A 26,156-nucleotide genomic window follows, 5' to 3' on the forward strand; every position below is an offset into this window, starting at 1 on the left:
AGGTCATCTTTAATTAACAAAACAAAGAGAGTCAGCTGTGTCACTCCAATCTGTTATCTGCACCCATGCTCAAGGACACCGTTTATCTCCATATAATTCAATCTCTTTGAATGAGGGCTTATCGACGCATCGGGGGGCATTCTTGGTCTCAACCAATAATGGAGCTGTTACATAAACAGGGGAGGGGGATACCACTGACCCCGATAGCAGAAGAAAAGGGGAGATGAGGAAAGGAGAGAGGAATGTGATTGGAGAGGAGAGCAGAGGAGAGCAGAGTAGAGGAGGATCTGAATGTCATTTATCCCAATAAGCTGGCTGGGTGAGATGGGAGGATGAAACTGGGACTAAAATAAGGGCAAAGATCAAATGGCTAATCTGTTTCTCTATCCGACAGTGCCAGCATGAGGTGACATCATTGCTGTGTAACTCTCGGTACCGCTGCTGTCTGCTTCCTTCTTTCTCTCCTCTGCGCTCTGATCTGTCTCTCCTCTCCTCTTTGTCGTATTTGTTCTCCCCCGTTTTCTCTCTTTTTCTCACTTCACCCCACCTTTCCCCCTTTTCGTACAATCTCTTCTCACTTTCTCACCCCTGCCAATCCTTCTACTTCTCTGCCCTGCCCCTCAGCTTTTTCCATGCCGTAAAATCAGGTGTCAAACGGTGGTGATGCGACACAAATAGACTCACAGGTTTTTAATTAGCGCTAAGTGTGTGTGTTTGTGTGTGTGTGTGTGTGTGTTGTGGGAACCATGGTGCTACGCTGATGAGCGCATTCATAAGAACATGTCACCTCAACATAGCTGTGATTTAAGGACAAGCAGCCCAAATTAGCAGTTGATGAGGCAAGAAATGAGACAATGGAAGTATTTAGAAAAACACGAGGATAGCAGAAGGATTCTGGGTATGTGAATACTAGTTTAGAGGTACATTTGGTGGAGCTTTGTATTAGCGGAAGTTGATGATTTTTTTTGGCACCTTCCACATTTCATATTTATGTGGTACTATAGTGTTGGTAAGCCACTAATTGTTTAAAAAAGCAAAAAGAGGGTAGAGGTGTGTACATCCAGCCTATATTTACTAGACTATCTAAAGATTATCTGCACACTGGATTAGAGCTTTTTCTTAATACTTTATTTAATGCAATGCAACGTTTCGACCCTAAGGTCTTTGTCAGGCAAACGCAGTCGAAATGCTGCATCACACTAAATGAAGTACTAAGAAATTAGCTTGAAGCCACTAATTATTTCCAATTCAACCAAAATATAAACTGTATCCCCTAGCAACAACATCTGCTGGGACAACCATGGTATAAGATGTTTAAGTCTGAATTTCAGTAGTAGAAGTTTTGGATAGTAGGAATTATCTAGCTTGGGTACTTTTCTGATGATTTAACTGAAACCAGCTGAGTGCATACTATTGGCCTAGTTACAGATGTCAAATCTGAAAAAAATAACTTCCTTAGACTGTCACAATTTGATTATAAGTTAATAGCACAGGGTGAAAGGATATGCCTTCAATGTACAGTCAAGACAGTATAATTTACATTACTTACAGTAGCTAATTCTTTGCCGCTTTTACAGTATGGGCTTAATGTTTCAAAACAGTTATACATTGCAAGTATTTATTTTTACTACTTCCTTGCTGTGGATATGTTTCCCAGCCGTGGTCCATTTTAATCCCCTTATCGAATTATTTTCTAATATCATCTGTGATTGTCAATATCCTCTCACATATCAAAGTTGGTTTGACCTGCTGCTGTAGAGGAATGCTGAGCCCCACACTCACCCGTCACCATCGCCCATCTCACTGGGGTCTCTGTGAGCGCTGCCTCTGCCTTGGTGTGCCATCTAGAGGCCTGCGTAAGCCCCAGTGAACTGGATTACTCATTTTAATACATTAGTCACTCAGGTGGGTGAAATCACACACATAAACACACATAAACACACATACACATACACACGTGTACACACGCTCATAGTGAGAGAGACATTCTCCAGCATTACTGTAAATGCCTCTGATGTGTTGTAGGGAATGTTATATATTTCTTTTATGGGCCAATCTGTCATCTTTGTTCCAGTCATTTATAGTTGTAGCCTGATAGCCTTCTCCATGATAACATGATTTCATGCATTCCACACCAAACAGACATACAGATTCCCTCTGTGTATTCTTGAAGAGGTGTGAACTCTCCAAAATGTAGCCATTGGTTGATTTTAGGCTAGTAAAATATACCAACATGAATTTCAAGGTACCTCAAACTGAAACAATATATACTGACTTGCACAAGCCTTTATGGGTCTAAGACGGACACATTATGATGCAATATATCAATGGACAGAGAGAGGTATCAGAGAGAGGGGTGGAGAGAAGTAGACAGGCAAATGAAAAGATACAGGGGTCCATAGCCCTATATAGATGGACAGAGGGAGGAAAAGAAGGGAGAAGAGTTGAGAAAAATAACATATCAAATGCCAAACTCCACAGCCCTCTCGTTTTTTTATTGTCAAAGAGAAAAGAAAGAGTGGGGGAGCAAAGAAAGAAAAAAAGAGTGGTAGCAACAGGCAGCATTCAACTGTAGTGAGTACAATGCAATCTGTTGTTTAAAGTAAACCACCCATAATCCCTATAACTGATATTATAGCTCCGACTGGAGTGAAATATTTCAGTACTCTTTCCTCCGCTGCCCTACTCCCACTTTCATCTAGATACAGCCTTCTCTGAACCAAACAAAACACAATAAAATCCTGTTTATAGATGGGGCTTCTAGAACACAATGCTTTTCCACATGGTGTTGGTCAGCACCAAGCTAAACATTCGCCTCAGTTTGATTAGTAAATTCAAAACATATTTGCAGGCAGGCAGTCAAGAACCTTTAGGTGAACAACAGGGTTTCTTGTGAAATTTGCTCCATATCACAACAATATGAGGAGGAAGCAGATGGGGAGGGGGAAAGTAGAGGTGGGTGTTTTTGCCAGGGCATTACAAGGCCGCTGATGATCTGGGTTTTAACTACAGTTTTGTGTGTTTATGTAAATCCAAGGGCACATGTTATTTCAGTAATACCTGTGAAGAATGAAAAATGTCTCTCATGGTTGCTTGTTTACGGAGGCAAAAGATTAAAACAAAAGGAATAAGGGATCAAAAAAGACAGGCACAGTATCTAAATTCTCCATAGCACACACTATGGCACGCATGTTATTTGACCCACCTATATGTTCATTTCCCTTCCTTTTTTAAAATTATTATTTTGGTATGGTATCATGCTGCTAACTGTTCAGACTGAATTGAAGCTTTTATGGTGATGAGTCAGAAGTTCCAGGAAACCAGGGTTCAGGCAGTAGTCAGGAGGTAACAAGGTTGATCAGAGCCAAGCCAGGTACCTGTCTGCTCACATCCCTGGAGGAGGAAACCCTGGCTTTACAACGTGGAAATGGGAGGCTTTCGAGGACAGAAGGAAGAGCTATCAGCTATTGACAAGTGTGACTTTTTTTCTAAAAGTGCCACAAGGAGGACAAGACCAAGAAGCTCTTGTGGTTATTTCTAATACGACCCCTGAGATCAGCTGTTGTGTATCTGAGATCATGCGATATGCATTAGAAGTCACCAATAAATTGGAGATTTTTGTATTTATCTATTAAATTGACACACAAACACAAAAATGACACAAAGGTCCAATCCTTAGTTCACAGCTCACACATCAAAGAAAATAAAATGCAACCTCAAAGCCCCTAACTTATTAAATCAACTAATGTCCCGCATCCTTAACTGTTACGCTTGGCAAGTGATAGCCTTGGCAGGTAATAGAATACATGGAAAACAAGCATAACACACTGCTAGATTGGCTACTGTGTTGGTCTCAGGTTTTCCTGCAAGGTCAAGCAGTAGCTTGTTCTTCCATTTTTGCAATAGACATCCTTTCCATTCCAAATGGCAAGGAGAAGGGAACATTGATCAATAGAGAAATACGTTGCCAAGGGATTGTAACCATCTCCAAAGAGGAAGTAAACACAAGTGGATTATTTCAGGGGCTGCATATTGCCATAGATATAGAGGATCCTCTCAAGCTTTACAGCAATGCATATATGGGTCCTGGCCTTGGTGGTGGTGGTGGTGGTGGGGGTCTGGGTACTGATGGGCTGCCAGCGGAGGATCATGTCCGTATAAACAGCAAGATTTATAGACTGAGGGCTCAGCTGCTCTCCTAGCACATCAAAGCAGCAAGTCTATCTCCCGGACGCTGCTGACCTCAGAAGGAAGATTTGCGAGGGACATGGGAGTAGCCTTCAAGAAACGATGACTTTTTTACGAACCTACAGCACTGATCTGTGGGCAGATCTAAGGGGATTGGAGACAGGGGCCTAGGTGCTGATGGTTTGTACAGATGTGAGTGGAGCAGGGTGGTGCTACAGAAGGACCTGATCCCTCTAAAGCCTCCCTGCTACACAACAAGAGGGATGAAGACAAGGTAAGAGAGGGGCTGGTGAGAGAAGTCAACAAAGCATATGAAATGTGAAAAATTTTACCTAATGCTGCCCAGTTTCATAGGCTGTGAGAGACAAGGTGGCAGGTTACAGAAAAGGGTACTAGTTGGAAGACTAAGATGATAATATCCTAACACATGGATTAAATTAATGGGAGAAATTTCCCCAAATCACTTGAATATCTCCAAACATGGGCGTCTTTATCCATACCAAAAAACATTGAAATTTCTGATTATTGATTTGATATGCATTTTGGTTTGTCACACCCAACAAAATTTGTAAACCCCTTAACTTTGTTGTAGACTTTGTGTCAGCGCAAGCATCTTTCTATGAGATAAAGCTTTCTTTGCATTTTAGCTGATGATGTATTGAGCTATCAAGGCTTCATACCTGAGGGGCAGTGGTAGCTTAGTCTGGGGACACACTAAAACACCAAAAAATCTCCTAACCAATTCTGAAAAGGCATTGCATCACACATAATGACAGATTGCACAGATTTGTCTCTCAGTCATAAATATGCTCACACTAGATGATTTAGCAAGTACGGGGTATCACACACTGAACAATATAACTGAGCGACTCCGGATATATTGTGGATGTCAGAACTTCTAATCTTAATGGAGGCAGACAGTGAGACTCAGCTCGGTCCACCTCAACTCAGTGTAAACTCGGCTCTCATTGGGTGCTGGTGGTCTCTTTCTGCTCTTGGAATGAGTCTGCACACAGCACATGACTTTTTCAGGACCCATGCAGATGTCAAGTCATAGATATCAAATGTGTTTGATATTACTGGGATTATTCTGAGAGTCGATTGGGGTGGTTAAGATTGAATCTGAACCCCTCACACTACCATAGATCTTTGCCGAACATTGGCCCGGACCAAGCCTCTGATTGGGATTTACCCTTTGATTGTCGGGATGGCCAAATATATGGTGTTAATTGGCCCAGTAATCCTCAAGTGTGTCCCCAGCCTTAGATTTTAGAGAAGAAGGCTTGTGACTGGCAGATCACTGGTTCAAATCACCAGACTGACTTTGAAAATATGGGCAGGCAAAATGAAGGAGAAACACTCTCCCTCCCTCAACAGCTACCATCGAGGTGCCCTTGAGCAAAGTACTTCACCCTGAACTGCTCCAGTGGGGCTGCTCAGTGCAAAAGAGCATCTATGTGAAATTAACTTTATATAAAGGTAAAAAAATAAAAATAAAATGACTGAGCTTGTGAAGAGTTCAATTCACTTGGCAGGTGCATAAAAGTCAGTGTGTGGCCCAACTTGCCACCCAGCTTTGTGGAAGATTAATTTGTAGTTTGAAGCCACAGGGTGACCAGGGACCAAGGCTAAAGTTGACTACATGGACTTCATATCTATCCCTGCTGCTGGTTCCATTATATAGACTTCTAGTTTCCAAGAACGGGCCTCAAACGTGGGCCTTAAATGAGAACCCAGTTGTGTGTACAGGGAATAAGAATTCCGGAATAATTTCAAAACAAGTCAGAGTAAGTGTGAGAAAATGTTACGTCTGTTTTCTGGATCTATCTCAAACAGTGTGCACTCGCTGATACTCCCTAGTCAAGTTAGGGGTATCAATGTCTTGGAAGATGGACTATTTTTCCCTTTCTTTTCCTGAACCCGGAGAAGAACAACTCCTGGTTTTAAGAAGTCCCTATTATTCCATAAATCCACCCCTGCAATCATTTCCAAGTTTGTATCAGCACTCTTGATCCCCCCCATTCTGGAGAACAATGGACGTTTTGATTCAGTCTCTCCAGTTAAAAAGGGAGCCACTCAGACGCGTGTTTATACAGTTTATGATAGATGATCCCAAGGATGTTTCCAATCTGGGAGAACCTAAGAGATGCCCTGCCAGCAGTTGCCTGCCATGATTACACACGTGTGCACACACATTAACGTATACGCACACTAACATCCCTACTCCTCACACTCCCATACGTGAACACACACACATACACGGACATCGTACACACATCGTTTGTTGTCATCACTACATGTGTTTCAAGGCACACAATCATAACTAATACTCGTCTAGTCTTTCTTTTAACTCAGCCAACGTGCTATCATTCCAACTTTTTCCAGATACTTGAAGGAAGTTTAGAGAGAGAATGAACAAGAAAGACAGACAGACATGACTAACAGAGACATAAAAATACACCCAGGGAGGGATAAAAACTGACAGACAAAGAGAGACATAAACAAAGGGATAAGAGAAAAGAGATAAGACAGTGACTTCTAATCTGTATTACGCTGTCTCTATTACTACAAGATTTATAGTGGTGACTGGCACATAGCGGAGTGAGTCACCCACACCATCTGCCCCTTCCTACCTCACCTCTGCCAGGATGCCTGTGTCTAGCTGCCTGTACCCTCTCTTCGCTCGCTGGTGCCCGCGCTTCATCAGCGCTCCTCACAGCGGTGATGGATGGCCTGTCCACACTGCCCAATGACTACAGCCAGCTACTTCCAGACCACCTCATTTCTCCAGTATTATTAAATCCCTATCACCCAATCCTCTGACTCACCCCCACCAGCAACCACCCATCACCACCACCACCACCACCACCACCTCCCTACCCCTCCACTCATTGGTCTGCACCATTTATGATGCTTGTTAAATTGCCCTGCTTCATCTTTTCCCATTATCTCTCTATTCTCCCTTGATCCCCTCCTACTGTCCTCTTTCCACACCAACACGTTCACCTCATTCCCTCCAACTTTAAGCCTCAAATCAACCAGCATCATTATTCCCTTACTCTTTACAACATTTAACACCCCCCCCCCCCACACACACACACACACACATACACACCTCCTCACCCCTCCCTTCTGCTCCACTGCATCTACCATCTCCGTCTCTTCTCCATTTCTTTTCCCCCCTCACAATGGGAAATCAATTGAAAGAACAGTCTTGAGAGGAGATGGTCAGAGGACTAGATTAGATAAGGCCAAGAGAGAACTTAGTTCTCTCTGATTTCTTCTTATATCTTCAGCATGGCTTATCATTGATTTCCCCAGTACTACATCAGCTCATATGGGCCATTGGTTTTCCTGTAGTCATAAAATGAAGATCCAATCTCAAATGTCTAAATACAAAATAATGTTGACAAAGATAGATATTAAAAACAAAGCAAAAAATATATACATATTAACGCAAGCGGCCATTGTTGGGATCCAAGCCTATAGGGCAAATGACTTGACAGTGAGAATATAAGCTTGATTCATCATTTTGGAAAAGTGAAATGTGAAATGGTGCTTGAAACCATGTGGTAAGGCTATAGAGCACAACCAAATGTGGTCTGACATACTTTTAAGCCCTTTGCAAACATTTATATTAAGTTTGTTTGCTCAACTATTTAAGAGTTAAGGAATTATGCATCCCTTGCTGTTTGCGTGTCTTCGCCGTCAACGTCTTTTGTGTGTCATGGCCAAACTCTTGCAAGTATCAAAATGATGTGGCACAAAGATGACGTTGGCAGTTAAAATATGCTGTGTGTGAAATTCTGTGGAGATTGAGGCAACTTTGTAAGAGAAATAAAAAAAATATAATAATAATAATAAACAAATAGGTGCTATTGCAAGGGTGGCCTGATGGTGGCACTATGGATCATGGCCAAATATGGACACACTTCTGGGCCCATCCCAAACATGTATATGAAAATTGGTTGCTCTGGCATCACTTATTTCGGAATAATACCTCACTTCCTGTTTGCATGTCTTGCATGCCGTAAAATGCATTTGTGTTTCACAAAAGGTTGGGAGTATCAAAATTTTGTGTAATAGCCATAATATAGAACGTCCACATATGATGTGTACAAATTTGGCTAGGGTTAGGGTTAGGGGGATTGGATCAACTTTGCAAGAGAAACAGTGAAAAAGGCAAAAAACTGTCAAGGTTGAAATGGAGTTATTGGCCAAATGTAAAGTTGCATGTTATAGTGCCACCATCTGGCTGATCAGGATATTTTTTTTGATTGCTAACATAAAGCATTTAGGAATTATGCCTCACTTCCTGTTATCGCGTCTTCGCCGTCAACTTCATTCGTGCACCATGGCCAAACGGTTTGGATTTTCAAAACTCTGGGTAGCTAATTGTCATAATCTAGGAGGTCCAAAATTGAGATTGGATCAACTCTGCAGGAGAAATTGCGAAAAAATGTTTTTTCATAAAATTCAAAATAGCGAAAAAACTATTGTGACGGAAATGAAAATCAGTATGTACAATGGATTCATCTTGAGCAAAGGAATCTGAGCCTGAATAGTGGGGGAGATTTGAAGCCTATTCATCTATTAACCAAATTTGATTGCTCTAGGGCTTACAGTCTCTGAGGTACAGATCATTTTACAGCAGCAGAAGAAGAAGAAGAAGAAGAAGAAGAAGAAGAAGAAGAAGAAGAAGAAGAAGAAGAAGAAACAACAAAACAAAACAAAAGAAATAGAGTTCCAGCAGTGCTCTGATGCCTGATAATAAATTATTTGTTTATTGTCTCTACACACTTATTCCTATTCCTATAGGGTAATGAGGGCTGAAGCCTATCCCAGCATGCATTGGGCCAAAGGCAGGGAAATGCCCTGGACAGGTTACCCGTCCATCACAGGGCTAATACAGATAGACAGACAATAACACTCCCCTTCTATGAGCAATTTACAGTCTCCAATTCACCTGACTTCCATGTCTTTGGACTGTGGGAGGAACCCACGTGAACATGGAGAGAACATGCAAACTCTGGAATTGTGTGTGTGTGTGTGTGTGTGTGTGTGTGTGTGTGTGTAGTACACAACAAAACAGTGAAGACCAAAGTCAAAGACAAGTAAGCTAAATTTCCTAGACATGATGTTGCTTGACAATTTGAATTTGCATTTGAATTTGTTTTGGAGAGGTTGCGACTCAAATTGCTAGTTATATTTATAACAGGCATTTTCAGGGAATGGAGTATTTTTTTTACTAGCAAGCTCGTGACATGCATGGAAATGGCATGGAGGAGAAAGTTTTACATCAAACAAAGTGACAGATGTCTTTATGAGCCTGTCTGATGGATTTCACAGTGATATAAAAGATCATTCTATCCTAGAATAGTAATTGAATCTATACAATTACAAAAAGCAACCCAGGTTTGGAATTTTGTTTGCTACCTGTGTAGACCTCTGCCTCCGAGGGGTCCTCCACACGCTTATGCTGGATGATGTAATCAGAGACCTTGCAGCCAATCAGAGGCTCCACATCCACCCACTCCAGGGCCACCATAGTGCTGGAGGGCTCCAGATGAGGGGCTAGGCGCAAACTAATGAAGCAACACAGAGAGGACGAGGAGGAGAGAGATGGAAAGAGGGTAAATATTAACAGTGAAATTAAAAACATTGTCACAACTACTACCATACTCCCCAGTCTGGGGAGAATTTGAGGAAGATGGGATGAGGTGTGTGTAGTGGGTGGGTGGAAGGGGGATGATTGCCCAATCGATAGACTTAACCGTAGAATGGAGAAGTAGGGCTGTGTGGCTGTTCTATTTTCATTAAAAATATTTTGTCACTTGATCATGTGTTCACTCCTTTTGAGTAGGCTACAATCAGACAGCCTCACCATTCAAATGCTAAAACCATTCTTTGCCAGTAGAGCTGGCAGCTTGGGATCCACATGACTTGGTCATTTACTGTTTTATAGGTCTACATTCATCTTTTATTAACTTTGTTCTCATGAAGCACAATAAAAGTGTCTCAAGGTCTCAATACAATCAGTGTGCTTATAGTGATTTTTATTTGGATCACAAATCGTTCACGAATCGACGACCAATGAACGAGAAATAAAGGAATTTGTTTCTTCTAATCCACACGGTTCTTAGTGATTGAAACAACACGGTTCTCATTGATTCAAAGCCACTCTGTGCGTCCACTTTTATGAATAGGCTGCCTTCTAGCGGTATTGCATAGACACTAGATCGTTCACGAACAAGAATCATGTGGAGCCAACCCACTTTTTCAACTATTGTTCATCGTTCACCAGAAGTCTTCCTCTCACCTGCGCTTAACGGCCAACTGAATCAAATAAACGAAAGAGTCAATTGAAAGAAGTCACTCATAAAGAATAGACTCTATAAAAGAGCCGAACCTTTCATTGCTACAGACCACTCATGAGTTGACAGCTTCATGCTCTCAGAGTCTTTCACATACCTTCTTGCCAACTCCAAGCTGCTGTAGTGCGCCTTTTTTTTGCCCTTCTGTCCCCTCTGTCAAACAGCCCAGATTTGTGAAGTGCTCCACTATCTGTTGCCCTTCCGGCAAGTTCTCCTATTAAAGCCAGGGAACTCTGTAGTTCTATCAGAGCGGTCTTTAGGTTCTTGGTCACCACCCTGAGACAAGGTTCTTCTTGCCTGGTTGTTCAGTTGGGTCAGACGATGAGCTCTAGGAAGAGTCTGAGTAGTTCCATATCTTTGACTGGACTAACAGGTTGCAGTCACCACAGGTGGCGACCAGCCCAACCAATGGGTCTATCCAATGTTAAGCTGGGAACACACTATAAAATAATCAGGCCGATTAACACCATATTTAGATGTCCTGTGACAATTGGGTGGGGAATCCCCAATCTGAGCCTTGGTCAGCACCGATGATCAGCACAGACTAGGCTATCTGGTAATGTGAATTGTTTACAGATTCAATCTTTGCCACACAATTTCAATCAACTGCAAATGTAGTAGACAATATTCATTTCACAAATATGGCTTGTATGTCATCAATTATTATTAATAGTTTATTCAGATGAAGTATTTTGTGCAGGGTTGACAGGGTTATTTATCAATGCCAATGACTCAGCGATTACTTTGTCGGGTGCAGAGATTTCTGGCTTTCAAAACTCAGTGTCCTGTACTTTGTTTTGGAAGAAAAACTCCGCACCCATTGGCATTTCAAGACACTCCAAGCTACTCAACAATGGAGGACAGTGCACAGTGAGCAAAAGACTGATGTCACAAGAAATTTCAGCCCTGAAGGCTAAAAAGCCTTGTTCTTAAGTCAGAGCCAAAGCAGTATTTTGCATTGTGATATATTACCGCTTCACTAGACATTTCTGGTGGATCTCTGCTATAATTAGCTAGCTTCCTCATATATTGTGAAAATGTGACTTTATTGTTCAATTACAGGCACCATAATTCAAGTGGACAGGAGGGTTGGGGTGTGGAGGCTGTGCCAGAGACTTGCGTAGGAAGATATAAGTAATAACAATAAAGGTCACAGATTACTTAATGCCACTTTAAGTCTCATTTTATGCATTACAATGAGTTTACTTTGTGACAGTGTTTCAATACTACTAGACAAAATAGTTTAAGTGTGAGGAATAATTCATAGATAGATAGCACTTTATTGAGCCCCTCCCACACTGGGAGTTTGCCTCTTGGCTGACTAGTTAGTTAGCCACTAATTATTAGTATTTACTTCTGGGGCAAATTTAAAAATAAGCCAGATCTGGAGCAGATCTGGACCTCTGCTTATGAGCAGATTCATCCTCCTTTTGATGTATCTGCTAATAAGTCACTATAAGACTAAAAAGTCACTCTCTATATGCATTGCTCGTCTTGCTGGTTAAACTAGAGTGCTGCAAAATGAGGGTGTCATAGGCAGACCCTGGAGACTTTGTGCATACACATGTTATGACATGTCTGAATGATGTATGAATTGACAGGGATGGAAAGAGTACCAAAGTATCCTACCCTAACCCATTCACTTCCTGGTAAGTACCTGCTTCCCTATAAATCAAACTGTCACTATATGTCTTTTGTCTGATCAAACAGTACACACACATTATGAAGAGAGGGTCCATAGTGTTTCTGTGCATTATATTTGTCCAGTTATAGTAACAGCTCCCTTGCTGATTTGCAGTGCATTCATGTTTTAACCTCCTTACACTGATTAACAATCTATAGTACCTCTAGGGCTGGTCTGAACAACAACAAATGGCTTAGTAAGCTTTATTAATGTTTATAGACTGGTATTTGTTGCAGCTTTATTTTAGGTTGTTGAACAAATCATTTATCACTTATCATTAACAATTACATTTTCCCGATGATTATCGGTAGAGCAAAAATAATTGTTTGCCGATTTAGGCTTAACGTTTTTTCCATATAGAAAATAGACAGCAGCACACTGCTTACTTAACATTGCTGTTGTATTTAACCATACATTTTCTAAAATTAAGAAAATCTGAGCAAGATAATAAAAAAAACGTCGTCTCTGTATCAACTTGAATTCAAAACACAACGTTAGTTAAGCCCACTATAGGCCTACTATAGAAAAATAAAGACTTTATATTACAGCATTGCATATATCAAATTCTGTACCCTAAGCTGGATACAGGCTACTGCCTATCACTTACTTTAGGCTAATTGATCTTATTCAGAAAGATGAGGTCCACATTTATTGGATGTAAATGTGAATGCTTTGAGCTGACAATGTTGCCAGCAGCCGAAAACTCTCTCGCTGGGACATTTGTTACTGGCACATTAAGGCAGAGCCTGGCTAGCCTGCTCAACATAAGATAGGCTGTGGCATGAGCATGAGATACGATAAAACCTTCTTGGATGGAGGCCGATGTATTGCAGGACATTACATTATGTCGCCCCCTCATGGTCGCCTGGTTCTATTACATTACAAAAGCACATGAATGGAATGGAAAACGGTGAACAATGATGAACCAATGATTTATGTTTTAATGTAATTTAATACATCAGTGCATCAAGATTTTATCAATATAACAATGTGCCGATCAATAATCGATACATTGATATTTTATGACATCCCTAATGTATACATGTATTAAAGGTCCCGTATCGTGTAAAACAGGATTCCCCTTGCCTCTTTGATTATAAAGGAGTTGGATGTGCTATCTAAACAACTTGAAAGTATCAAAACGCATGGTCGCCAACTAAATCCACACAATCCATACTAGAAAACCGAGCCTCTAAACAAGCCGTTTGGACTTCCGTAACTTTGTGGTGTCACAAAGGTTCGCTCATTATCATTGTTGCAAGAAATAATAGTTTAACAAAGTATTTTTTTCAAAGCGGTTGAGCGGTTGTCATTGTTTATTACCGGAGAGTTTTCCCTGCCTCTGAGAGAGCTGCCGGCTCTGTGGTGTCTCACGGTTCACTCTTGAAACGGTTAACCAATCAGAACAGAGGGGCCATTAATATTAATGAGCCTTAAAGACACAGCGACAGAAACAGCCTGTTCTTGGCAAGGCTCAGAGAGATGCTGGAAAATGAACGTGTAAAAATGGATTGAGAGTGTTTTTGGTACATGACACCACACAAACAGCTTTGAATGGACCTCAAGACATAAAATAAAACACTGGAAAGTGTATAATATGGGACCTTTAAGTTTAGGTATCAAGGTACAAATGATGTACTAGCAATAGCCTTCACTGATGAGTCGGATATGAAATTGTAACCAATGCCATTGATATTGGTGTACTCTACTCAGTAACAAAAACTTTACATAATATATTATATATACAATATATTTATTTATTCTTGTTATTTACTATAATTCACAATTAACTCATAGTTTGTTAATGCTTATAAGCTTTAAAAGCATTATTATAAAGTGTTCCCTACAAAATGTACCACTTTATTTTTCTATAATTTACAAAAAATGCCTGTTCTACATCCATTCTTTAATTAGATGCTCTAGTTGTAGCTTCGTACTCTGAAGTCTTGCCCTTTCAACTTTCTGTTTCTCTCTAAAAGTTCTCAGGGCAACAATGGCTAGAGTATATGACTCACAACAGCCCCTAGAGTATTATTAGGACACCTTGGATGAGAGCATGTTCTTTCTAGAGGGGGTGTAAGGGCCGACTGACAGCAATTAGAACCTTGGGGACTGCGCTTGTGTCTACAACTTTAACAAGTGGCCTCAGAGGAACTAGATATGAGTCAATAGAGACAGGTATGCGTGTGTGTGCATGTGCATATGCGAGTGTGCATGTGTTGCATCAATGCATGCATCCATGAAATCTCTCTTGTGCTTGAATTTGTAGGTGTCAATAGTCGTGGTCACACTTACACGGGCTGCCTGAGGGGACTGCAGTTGGGCAGGCCATCTTTGCTGAAGGCACTCAGGTCACAGCGACACCAGTTGTCAATGACATCGCCCTTTCCAGCACACCAGTATGAGCTCATTGTGGCACTCTTGAAGGCCTGTAAAGGGTAACAGGTGAGAGAAATGCAATTATCTCTTGGAACATGCGCTCCTCGTCCTTCTACCCCTCCACCCCCCACCACCCACCTTCTCCACCGGTGCCACCACTGACTCATCCAGGCGCCATGAGGCCCTCCATCTCCCAGCACACGCACACACACACACACACACACACACACACACACACACACAGAAGGGGGCGGGGGGGGGGGTCTCACAGCTTTCTCACCTCCACCAGAAAAGTCACGGTGGCAAGGGGTGCATCTATGATGTCAGAGTGTAAGCTCGCCGATGTTACTGAGATGTTCCTGCCTTCTGGTAATTGGGAACGGTGGATGTGGAAAGGTCAGTGAGCGTGTGTGTGTGTGTGTGTGTGGTGGTGTGTGTGGGGGAAGTGGGGGTGTGGCTGAGAGAGAAGGAGAGAGAGATGGGAAGGGATAGAGGGACCAAGAGATACAGATTGAGACAGATGAAGAGAGTAAAAATAGACTTTTGCTTCTTAAGTCTAAAAGTTTTAAATGAAGGAGGGTATATACCATTTCAATCTAATAAGGTGGAAATATTGCCAAGATCGAGGCACTGGTGGCTGCCAACATCATCTCCCAACATCTTGTGCTGCTTCATCAACAGGCAAAAAAAAATCAAAGGCAGAATCTCTGTCATCCCCTAAAAGGCAGAAAAATGCCAATATAACCGTCAAAGCAATAAAGTATAACGTCATTGCTTTCCCTAAAGCCGCAGGCATGGTAGAGAGAGAGTTCAAGGGAGTTCGCAAGCACTCTGGCTCCCCCTGTCACATTGTGGATCAATGGAGTACTCAGTTATTTATGTGCTCTAATTGGTTGGCAGTGCCTCTCCATGCAGACAACTTTGGAGATGTGCTTGATCACGGTCACAAAAATGGCTAACAGAGACACTGGAACCATGCGGAAACATTATCACTAGGCACCAGGCCTCCGAAAAAAGAAAAAAGCCAAAGGAAGCCTCTCTTTTGCCCCAATAAGCCATGACATTCACTCATCCGAGAGCGAAGGAATTGATGAGACCACACACATCTTTAAGGCAACCAGGCACGCACAGGCACACACGGCACACACACACACACACACACACACACACACACACACACACACACACACTCCAATTAGTGATTGATTTCCACAATTGGTCTTTCCTTTTCTTTGGAGAAATGCCAAGGAAGATTTCTGACGTGGGTTGATTAGTTGAAGGGACACTTGAGCTGAATTTGGGCATAGCCCTGACCAGAAAGGCAGACAGCATAGCCAAAAAAGAGTGGGGGTAAGCATTCAGAAGCTGATGTTTTAGTATTTCCAAACACTGCATTGTTAGCTGTAGAGGAGGTTCAGCAGTCTTTCATGGGAACTGACTTCCTTCCAATACCACTTGCTCTCACTCAATGCAATGGATCCTGCTCTGAGTGTGCAAGTGAGCTAAATGAGAGGCAGTGAGCAGGAGAGAGTGAGAAAAAAGAGGATGTGGTGGAGAGATGAGGAAAGAAGACAGTGGGAATTTGGGTTGGATAGAGGTAGAGCAAGGAGATGAAATGAAAAAAAATATATATCAAGGGAATGAAGATGCATGCATAAAGAAAGGAAGGTATGAAAAAGGAAACTCCCAGCTCTCAAACCCAGACACAGCAGGCCTCCAGCAGTCAAGGCTTTCCCATTATTTATCCTCTAATACAACCCCCTCTAAATGAGCCTGCTGAATGAGCAGTTATTATAGGGGGGTAGGCAAGCGCTGTAATCCATGGCCATATAATAACCCCCTAGAAAACCAAAAAGGGGAAAAAGGTTATTACATTTCTCCCCCCTCTCCTGAACCCATGTGGCTAACTGCTGTCAGAAAACAATAGCAGCAGGGGTCTTGCCACCTCATGTCAATGGGAAGCAGGCCACAGACAAACGCAACAAGAAAAACCTGGACTCTAGGTCTATGCACGCACGCAGACTAGACAAACATGAGAAATGAGAAATGACCTCCGCTGCTAGGGGCAAGAGAGAGAGACCACAGGACCGCCATGCGTTTACCACCACCAGATTCCTAGAAAAACCCCATACGGGTCTGCGCGCTTGACTGCATGGCTGCACATGTGAAAAATAGACAAAGCGATTACCGCCGTGTTTATGTTTGAAGAGTAATGCAAGCCAGTCTCCACTGGGTAAACAGGGAATCTAATTGTGGCTTAGAGAATGAGGTGGGGGGTTGGGTGGGGGGCACAAGAGGTAAAACAGAGGGAAGGAAAAAAAAATCAAGAAACCAACTCGGACATGAGATAGTTAGCTGATAGATGTTAAGTGATAATATGTCAAGTGTGCTGCTGTGAAAAGAGTGATATGTCTTGCAGGTGCAGGTAAAAAAAAAAAATGGGTCAGTGAGGAAAATCCCTTAGTGAGATGACCAGACACATTGAAAGGCCCAGGAGAGAGTACTTCCTCCATATGTTCAATGCTGTTAGACAAGTCACAGCAGAGCAGAGGAGGATACCTTATACCATATTGATTAACCACAGATCATGCACTTCCCAGAACACAGATAGATCCATATACATTCTGTACAACGTTGGTCAGAGAGGGGCCAGAAAGAAAGCACAAACCATCTCCATTATGCTTCATATTAGAAAAGCAAGTGTTTTGACAAAGAAGGTCCTTTTAGGACATTGACGGTAACAGTGTAAGACATTTTTTGTGCAGTCAAGACAGATTTGGTTTCGGGAACTAGTGATGCCTGCATGGTTACAATAACACAAGGGTCTACTGTTTCACAAATATGCCACAATTCATCTCTATTGACCTTATCGATACTGAACAAATTGAGCTGAAATGTAATCACCTCCTGCTTTGAACAGAAGACAAGATCAGTAAACTGCAAGGCCATTGAGCATCAGCAACAACTCCTGCCACAAATTCCAAGCCTTGACATCATTTAGAGCCTGCAGACTCACTGGCACCAAAGCACTATTTGGACCTTTCACTTTCGTAGAAGCCCTTTGTGACTTACAAGAAGGCAAGGGAGGTCACTGTGACCTCCTTAATGTATTAATCTGTTTGGCTAGTCTAAGCTGGCCATATTACTGTCCATCTTCACAGGCTAATACGTGAAAACACTGGCCAGCTGGCCCACAGTATTGATTTATAAGATGATCACCAGTGGTGGTAAAGAGTCCAAGTCAGCACACAGGACACCATCAACGGTGACTGTGACTGTGTGTATGTGTGTGTGTATGTGTGTGTGTGTGTGTGTGTGTGTGTGTGTGTGTGCACCATCCAATCATTCAGGGCTAATGGCGTTAACAATGGAGCCGATGGGCTGTTTCTAGGAACCCTATCAGAAGTAGTACTTCCAGGAAATGGGACACTGGGGGCCAGCTGGAGGGTTGGTTCACCAGGGGGTTGATGGAGGATTGCTAGGTCACTGGAGAACCTTGAAATTACATGTATTGGTTTTTAGGTGTGTCAAGTCTGTCTGATGCTATAAGATAAACTGACCTGACCTTTGTGGCAAAGTCAATGGGACTATGTGGTAGTCTACAAACCCGTTAGCATTATATTAGTATAAAATATATATTTGGCCCCAAAATTTACTGACACTATTTTTTTGGGGGGGAAAGAAAGTAATACATATTGGATATTTATCATCCAGATATTATCTGGATGTTTGTTGGTGTAACCTTTCTTATAAAGGCTTAAAGATGATTTGATTAATCTGAGGGTATCATCTAGGAGTGTACACTGTTTTATTTATTTATTTATTTAGTTGGAAGGTGTCATTATGAGAAGAGATCTGACAACACTGCTACCAATTAATTAATCTCCACAGCCCATCACACAGATTTGCTGGGTTCAGCAAATTGAAAGAGAGAGAGACAGGGAGAGAGTTTAGAGGAGGCCACCCAGCAAACTTGTTAATCCCCCACCATCCCATCACACCCCTACTCCACTCATCTTCCCAAGTCCTGTTTAACAAGTTTAAGAGAGCTGCATGAGCCAAACATACGTCTGAACCCCACCTCATACAGGAAATGACATTTATGAAAGCAGGAGGAAAGGAGGAAGAAAGAAAAAACTAATCAGAGGTGGGAGGAGGTGCAGTGCAGGGGTATGGCGTGAGCATGACAGGGGCCACTCGGCAAGATATAGAGCATTCTGAGTCATTAGTCTCACAGCCAATTTGTTCAAAAGGTCTGCCATAATTCAATCACAGCAGCACAGGACACAGGACTGCTGGCAACCTCCACTGGCGTTAGCTTATTTATTTATCCACTGAGGTATTTGTCTCTGGCACTAAAACGGGGAATTATCTGCGTGTGCGCGTGCGAGCGTGCATGCATGCGTGCGTACGTGCGTGCGTGCATCAGGCCTGTAATCAAGACCACCTTAGTCGAGTCCAAGCCAATTCCAAGACCAGGTCCAGTCGAGTTCGAGTCAAGACCAGATCCAAAGAGTGTCAAGACTGGGAGCAAATCGAGTCCTATTCAAGACCAAGACCAAAATAGGCAAAAAACCTCCCAAATGCAAAAAATAATGATTGAGTTTCTTATGGATGAACAGAGATGTGGATCTATCTGCAAATCCACTCTGTTAGACCCTTAAACATCCAACTGATCAATGCATAGGAATGGACTAATCAGTGCATATTAAACCATTACATACACAGGTTTCTGTAGGTAAAATCCCTTAAACTGTATCGCTGAGGAGAAGATAAACCAAACATCAATACAATTTTTAGGCAAGAAATTGTTGAGTCAACTTCCAATAGAGGCCGAGACCAAGATGAGACCGGGTCAAAATTGATATAAAACCAAGATAATGCCAAAAAAGTAGTCTTGAGACTAGACTCATGGCTCAGACTGGACTCAAGCACTACAGCCCTGGTGTGTATACACCAGCTTGTGTTGTGGAAGGGCACTCTTGCCTACTAATACATAGAATCAGGGCCTCATTTTAGGGGGTGCTGGTTTGGTTTATGAAGCCTATTCATGTATATATAACAACAGATCCAACTCAGCACCCCCAAAAAGAGGTGCCGACAGACACCTCAAATTTTCTGATCAGGCTGATAAATCCATGCATACATGCCGCGTCAAACAAAACTTCAAAGATACGGCTTACCCTGCTTTTTTCCTCCCTTAAACTAGTCCTAGGTAATTGCAGTACTGGACACACGGGAGGAAGTGATACTTTCCTCCCGTTTCTCCTCTTTGACCGAGCCACACACCAAGCTAAGAAGGCCGATATGCCGATCTTTTTTTCTGCCCTTTAATTCCTCTGTTCCTTTTCAGTCCCAGTAGGCTGTTTTTGGAGGACGGGGTAATTTCACATTGTAACATAATCCCTTTCTGGCTCAATAATGACTAGATTGATGTGAAAGGGACATGACATGTCCTGTCAAACAGTCAGGCAGCCAGAAAGGGGCCATTAAAAGATGCAGGTAGTTGAGAGAGAGGGAGAGAGAGAGAGAGAAAGAGAGAGAGAGAGAGAGAGAGGCCGTTGTGGACACACAAAGACAGACGTACACAGATATGTATACACATATAAGTATATCCTCATCATAACCTGGGCAACTAAGCTTCTATTTTGATTGATTTGGGGGGTTAGGGTCAGAAGAAGAACCTCATCTCTGAGAAAGCTTTTGCAACATGGCAGCTGTCTTTCCTGATAGATCCAGCCAAGTAGAAAGATAGTCTGAAGCGAAAGTGTGTGTGTGTGTGTATGTGTGTGTGAGAGAGAAATAGAGAGAGAGAGATTGTGTGTGCTTGTGTGTGTGTGTGTGTGTGTGTGTGGTTGGGCAGGCTGTTGTGTCTGTAAGGCTATATACATATGTGTAGAGTCTTTCAGACTAGCAGCAGCAGTCGCAGCCAAGATGAGAAAGAGAGGAAGAGAGGAGGAGGAGGAGAGTGACGGACTCCCCACCCTCCCAGGGGGTCGATGACATCAATAAGAAGCTAATAATCCTGCCTCAAGCTACCTCCGAAGGGCTGAGTGCTTGCCAGAGCGATCCACTGCAGTCTACCCCTTCTCCTCCTCCTCATACATCTCACCCTCTACATCCCCAGAAGACCAGGGGTTGGGTAGGGGTGGGTGGGGGGGGAGGATGGATAGGGAGGTGTTTGGGAGGGAGGGAAAAAGAGGACATTTTGCTCTTCCTCACGTTTAGCTATCGATGAAGCCCACTAGGGACCGTCTGCTATTGATTGTGCCTTCTTTTCTTCGGGGCTGTGGTGCTTGTTATGGGCGGCACGTACAGGGGGCTTTGTTGTGTGCGTTTGCGTGTGTATGTGTATGTGTGTGCATGTGTGTGCGTGTGTGTGTGTGTTTGTCTTTTTGCCTCTGGTATTGTTGTTGCCTGCTGTAATTTCAGAAGGTAAGGTAATTAGATGCTTGATTGGGGGGAGCGTGAACCAGTCTGCTCCCCATGGGGGGTAGGGTGTGTGTGCGTGTGTGTGTGTGTGTGTGTAGGTCTGTGTGTTTGCTCAGGAGCAGGGAACATCATCATCATGCTTGAACAAAGGCCAACATAGAACTGTTTACAGGTGAGTCACACACACATACACACAAACACACACACACACACACAGACACAGACACACATGCAGCGGCTGCTAGGTAGCAAGACGTTGCCAAAGACCCTCTAATTGCATCTCCCTTTCTTGAGATGAAGCCCAAACAAAGGAAAATGTGGTAGACTAAATGTCAAGCGGAGCCAGATCCCTCTCCTAAATTGCCTTATGGAAGAGCTATCTGACATGACTAACTTCCAATATCCAGTAGCCCAAAGACTGCTCACACAGGATGAATTATGATCACAACCCAGCCGTGGTCATTGAGGTGATATCACACTCAGCTGTGTATGCTTGTTTGGACACACACACTGCACACGTACATACACTTGTGAAATGCATGCAGATAGAAGTGTGTGCACACAACAATGTTTAAGCATTCTTACAGCATTCTTATGCGCACACACACATGCTCATGCATGCGCATACCGCACGGGCGCGCACACAGACACACACACACACACATCACATCACATATCATTTGTCCCCACAAGAGGAGAAAACCATGACGTAATCTTTTTTATGTCCTCTGTATCACGCTGCTTATTGCCAGTGGTCAAAGTTAACCAACTTATGCCACCTAGAGGTGATATTTGGCAATTGCACTATCAGATGTGCACTTTTCTGTTAATGCTTTCAGAAGACAATGGATATCTACGAATTAATTGTACCACCAGCACAAGGCATATAAAGAAAAGACATTGAACAATAAACTTATGTTTTCTATTTCTTAATTTTCTTAATGGTTATAATGAACTTGCAGCTTTACTTTTAAATACTTTTAAGGTGTCAACATCTGGCAAGCCTAGTTTCACAAGCTTACTCTAATCATATGCCACATTTTATGCAAAATGGCTGTCATTTATCTGTTGACACAGTAAATATGTGTATAAATTGCTGATTTTCAAAACGTCTGAATAAAAAAAAAATGTTGGTGAAACAGGGAAGAGTTTTTGAAATAATTTTTTAAATGAACTCCGGCTTTCATCGCTACTGAAAGACTCTCTCTCTCTCTCTCCCCCCCTCTCTCTTTCACACACACACACACACACACACACCTGCTACCCCCACACCGTTTCCACACCTCTTTGGTGACGTTGTCCTGGACCAGGCTGTAGAGGGGCACCACACGGCTGACTTCCAACAGCACTGGGATGGGTGACAGCTGCTCGCCGCTCCTGCCATTACTACTGCGGCCTCCCCCTCCGCCACCCTCACCTCCGCCACCTCCCATCATGGCCTGGTGATGGCACAGGTGGCAGGCAGCCGGACAGCTGCCCTTCTCCTCGCAGCGGATCTCCACGCCATTCACCAGGTCCTCAGACAACAGCTGGCTCTTCAGCAGTGCTGACAGGTAGCTGATGAAGGGAAGTGACTTCAGCTCACGCCGCCCGCCTCCGCCAACCCCCTGGTCTGTTGCCTCTGGGATTGGGGGGGTAGGCAAAAGGGGGGAGGAGAGGGGTGGGGAGTGGAGGGGGGGGGGGGGGGGGGGCATGGGTATGTAGGGGGGTGTTCAGATGAAGGTAAACAAAGTTAACAACAATGACAAACATATTTGTTTTGGGAATGGAAGAGGAGAAAAAAAGAGAGTGTGTCACACAACAGCCATCTCTTTCAAACTCTCACAAAAAGTTCCCCTCTCCCTTACCCTTTTCTCCTCTGTGTTTCCTCGAAACAATCCCTGAATCTAAATACACACACAGTTGGAGTGACAGGGGAGTTTCACAATCCCTCAATTGCATACAGCATCTGGATCTACTTTTGCTGGCAGCCAGGGAAAAGAAGAAGAAAAAACAACTAATCCCTCACTGTCATCAGTTTTTATAGGCGAGGGATGGATGGGGGGTCAATGGCTTCTTCCTCCTGAGTGTCAATAAGCTCTGTTTGATGTTCTCACTGGGCTTGGGCGGATTCTTGCTCATCATTTCCTCTGTCAGTAGGACAACAATGCAGCATGGGGAAGGAAGAAGCAAGGGTAAGAGAAAGGGAGGAGGAGAAATAGGAGAAAATGCTAATTGGGTGTTGACTGTTTCCCTTGGAGGAGACATCAGGCCACGTGTTGGGGTGAAGCAGATGTGCCATCTGTGCTGATGTGGCGTATGCGTGTTTGTGTGTCTCCCTGTGTAAGTGTGTCTATTTGCGTTTACAAGACCAGAGGATACATGAGTGAGTTTTCCAAATGAGTGATGAGGGATTCTTTCCAGTAACACTCAAACAAATAAGCACCAGGAAACATTCAGCAACTTTACATTCACATCGGAACCGCTGACGTATGCTGTGGTACTGAGACGTGATGCATCATCGGTCAGCGCTCTCTGAGATGCAGAGATTGCATCATGCATGGGAAATTAAAAATATTTACAAGAATTTACAAGTATGTATTATTTCACTCATTATCCACTGATATTGCAGTTTAAAAAAACAGAATAGATATAGGTTGTCTCACTGGATTTTCAAAGTATCTTGTAGTCCATAGTGATTATGCCGATTTTTTGACTGAAGGATAATGCGGAAAACATCATTAGCACGAGAGGTGGGAACCACTTGATAAACACAATAATGTGTAAATGTGTTAGCTGAGTTCACACACTCCCACTCACATATGCACAGATGCATGTATGCACACAGAGACTACTCATGCACATGCAGATAAACATCAATGCTCAAGACAGACAGACAGACAGACACACACACACACACACACACAGACCCAGTGAAAGAAAGGGAAACTCACAACCCAGTCACACGGTCTGGGGCTACAGTTTACAGGAGGAAGAGGGCCAGAGGGGGAGAAAAAAAGCTCTTCCAAATGACATTCTTCAAGGTAGGGTAATTGGGACCAGCTTAGGGTAATGATTTCAAATTATTCATTTCCTGTAATGCCCTTAATCATATTGAAACGGAGCAGCCTTCAAACTATTTCACTGGGGCAAAAAAGATAACATACTGTGCATGAACTCAAATAGTGTATGTGTGTGTGTGTGTGTGTGTGTGTGTGTGTGTGTGTGTATGTGTGTATGTGTATATGATAGAAGCAGAAGAGAAGGAGAAAGTCTGAGTGTGTCTACGTGAATAATTTCACTCATTTAATTTCACCGATCTTTAATAAATTAACCCAAGGACAGGAATGGGACAGGTAAACCTCAAACCCGTCTCAAACACAAACACAGGCCAAGCTATGTGCTTTACTTGCTGCCATCAGCTGTGAGAAATGGTGGGCTAGTCAGTGAAAGAGTTTCCAATGAATCTTATTTGCAGGAGAAAAATCATGCAAAGTACAGGGGGAGAATAGACAATTAATATGGTGCAAGTTGAAGTTAAACATTTCAACCATACAAACATAGCATGAAGAATTGTTCTCACAGCCAGGTTCTCTTTCCCAGAAATGGATTATCATAGTGGTTTTTATGATTAAAGGCTCCATTATACACTAAAGTCACTGCACATACACCAAAAATGCACAAAACTAACTCCATTACACACAAAAAATACCCCAACCATAGAAAAGAACGCCAAAACAATGCATCTGAGATTTGTTTTCAATCTCAAACCAAGTGGCAGAGGCCATCACACAGTGAATATGGCATGTGATGACAAAACATGAGCTCTACATTAATCCAATTTATCCAATTAATCCTGTAAAAGGTTTGCTTTCATTTATTCTGTTTGTTAGTAAAATAGTAAGTAAAACAGATCTATTATTAGTTATGATACAAATACAGAGTTGCTAAAATATTTATTTCTCTAAGAAATTCTTCTTTAAGAAGTCAGGAGCGTGACCTATGTGCTAAACGTATCCCAGATTAAGCCTGAAAATGGTGAAAATATGAAATGGATGAAAATAGATTAGGACTTAAAACTAAAGTTATGGCACTCCTGTCTCAATTCCAGTTCCTCAGCATCAGTCTTACAGGAGAAAGTGAATATGACTTTCTTTGTGTTCTTTTAGTTATCTGACCCATCAAGGGTAAAAACAGCAACGCAAAATGACAGTCACTGTTAAAAGTACACAGCATACTATTGGCTACAAATGTAATATTATAAGAAGACAAAATTTGAAATTAAGGTAGAAGAAGGGTATAAAGACAATAGGCCAGACTAAATAAGCCAGCTGCAGCAGGAATTGACTGCTAGAGAAAAAATTGAAATTGGTGTATGTGTGTGTGAGAGAGAGAGAGAGACACAGAGAGAGAGAGAGCGAGAGAGAGAGAGGGAGAGGGAGAGAGAAGAGTCAAGTATGTACATGCATACATATATGTATGTGTGCATGTGTGTGTATGTCTGTGTGTCTGAGTGTCTGTGAGTGTGTGTGTGAGACGTTGAAGGGGTGGGGGGGGGGTAACTTCACATGCTATGTAAACAGGCTCAAGGGGTGGCCCTAAGAGCCCAATTACACGCACTTCTTGAGGCAACACAGACACAGAAAGGAGCTGTCGTCACCCAGCCCTCACAATAAAGCTCTGTGATTAGCTCAGGTTGGCTGCGGCTAGCCAGTCTCGCTCCCTCTCACCCCCTCCGATCCATTTCACCCCAGACTGCAGCTTCCCATCTATGTAAACAATGGCATTTGATAAAAGACTTGGCTCCTTCAAGTATTTGTGGAGGAACTAAAAGGTGTCTGCGGGTTTGAGGTTGGAGTATAGCTGCCCTTGTGTTTTTCCTATGTAAAGTTTCATTGAAATTTGACTAAAGCTGACACCCAATCACAAGGTAACACACGTTAAGTTGTGACCACACTTCTGTGTGTCTGGAATTAAATGAGTGGGCCACCATTTTGCCGCTTCACAAGCCAACTGATGGCTCTCTGCTTTATGGAGTGAATGTATTGCTAATGCAACACTGTCCGGTCACTAAACACAGTGAAGAGATAAATGGGGTGAATTTCCCAACCATTGATCTT

The 26,156-nt window shown here is 42.7% G+C and overlaps 1 protein-coding gene across 1 annotated transcript in view; it reads right to left on the reverse strand.

The window, feature by feature from the left end:
* The window catches only part of astn2 (astrotactin 2), a 441,429-nt gene that overhangs the window by 47,671 nt on the left and 367,602 nt on the right, over positions 1-26,156 (reverse strand). The window contains exons 18-21 of the mRNA XM_078288520.1: positions 22,508-22,678; positions 22,341-22,453; positions 14,542-14,675; positions 9,625-9,773 (exon numbers count right to left, since the gene is read on the reverse strand). Coding sequence (XP_078144646.1) covers positions 9,625-9,773; positions 14,542-14,675; positions 22,341-22,453; positions 22,508-22,678 — 567 coding nt within the window. The remainder of the gene's footprint in view (positions 1-9,624; positions 9,774-14,541; positions 14,676-22,340; positions 22,454-22,507; positions 22,679-26,156) is intronic.

The sequence above is a fragment of the Centroberyx gerrardi genome, chromosome 2, assembly GCF_048128805.1.
Source record: "Centroberyx gerrardi isolate f3 chromosome 2, fCenGer3.hap1.cur.20231027, whole genome shotgun sequence".
Taxonomy (NCBI): Eukaryota; Metazoa; Chordata; class Actinopteri; order Beryciformes; family Berycidae; genus Centroberyx; species Centroberyx gerrardi.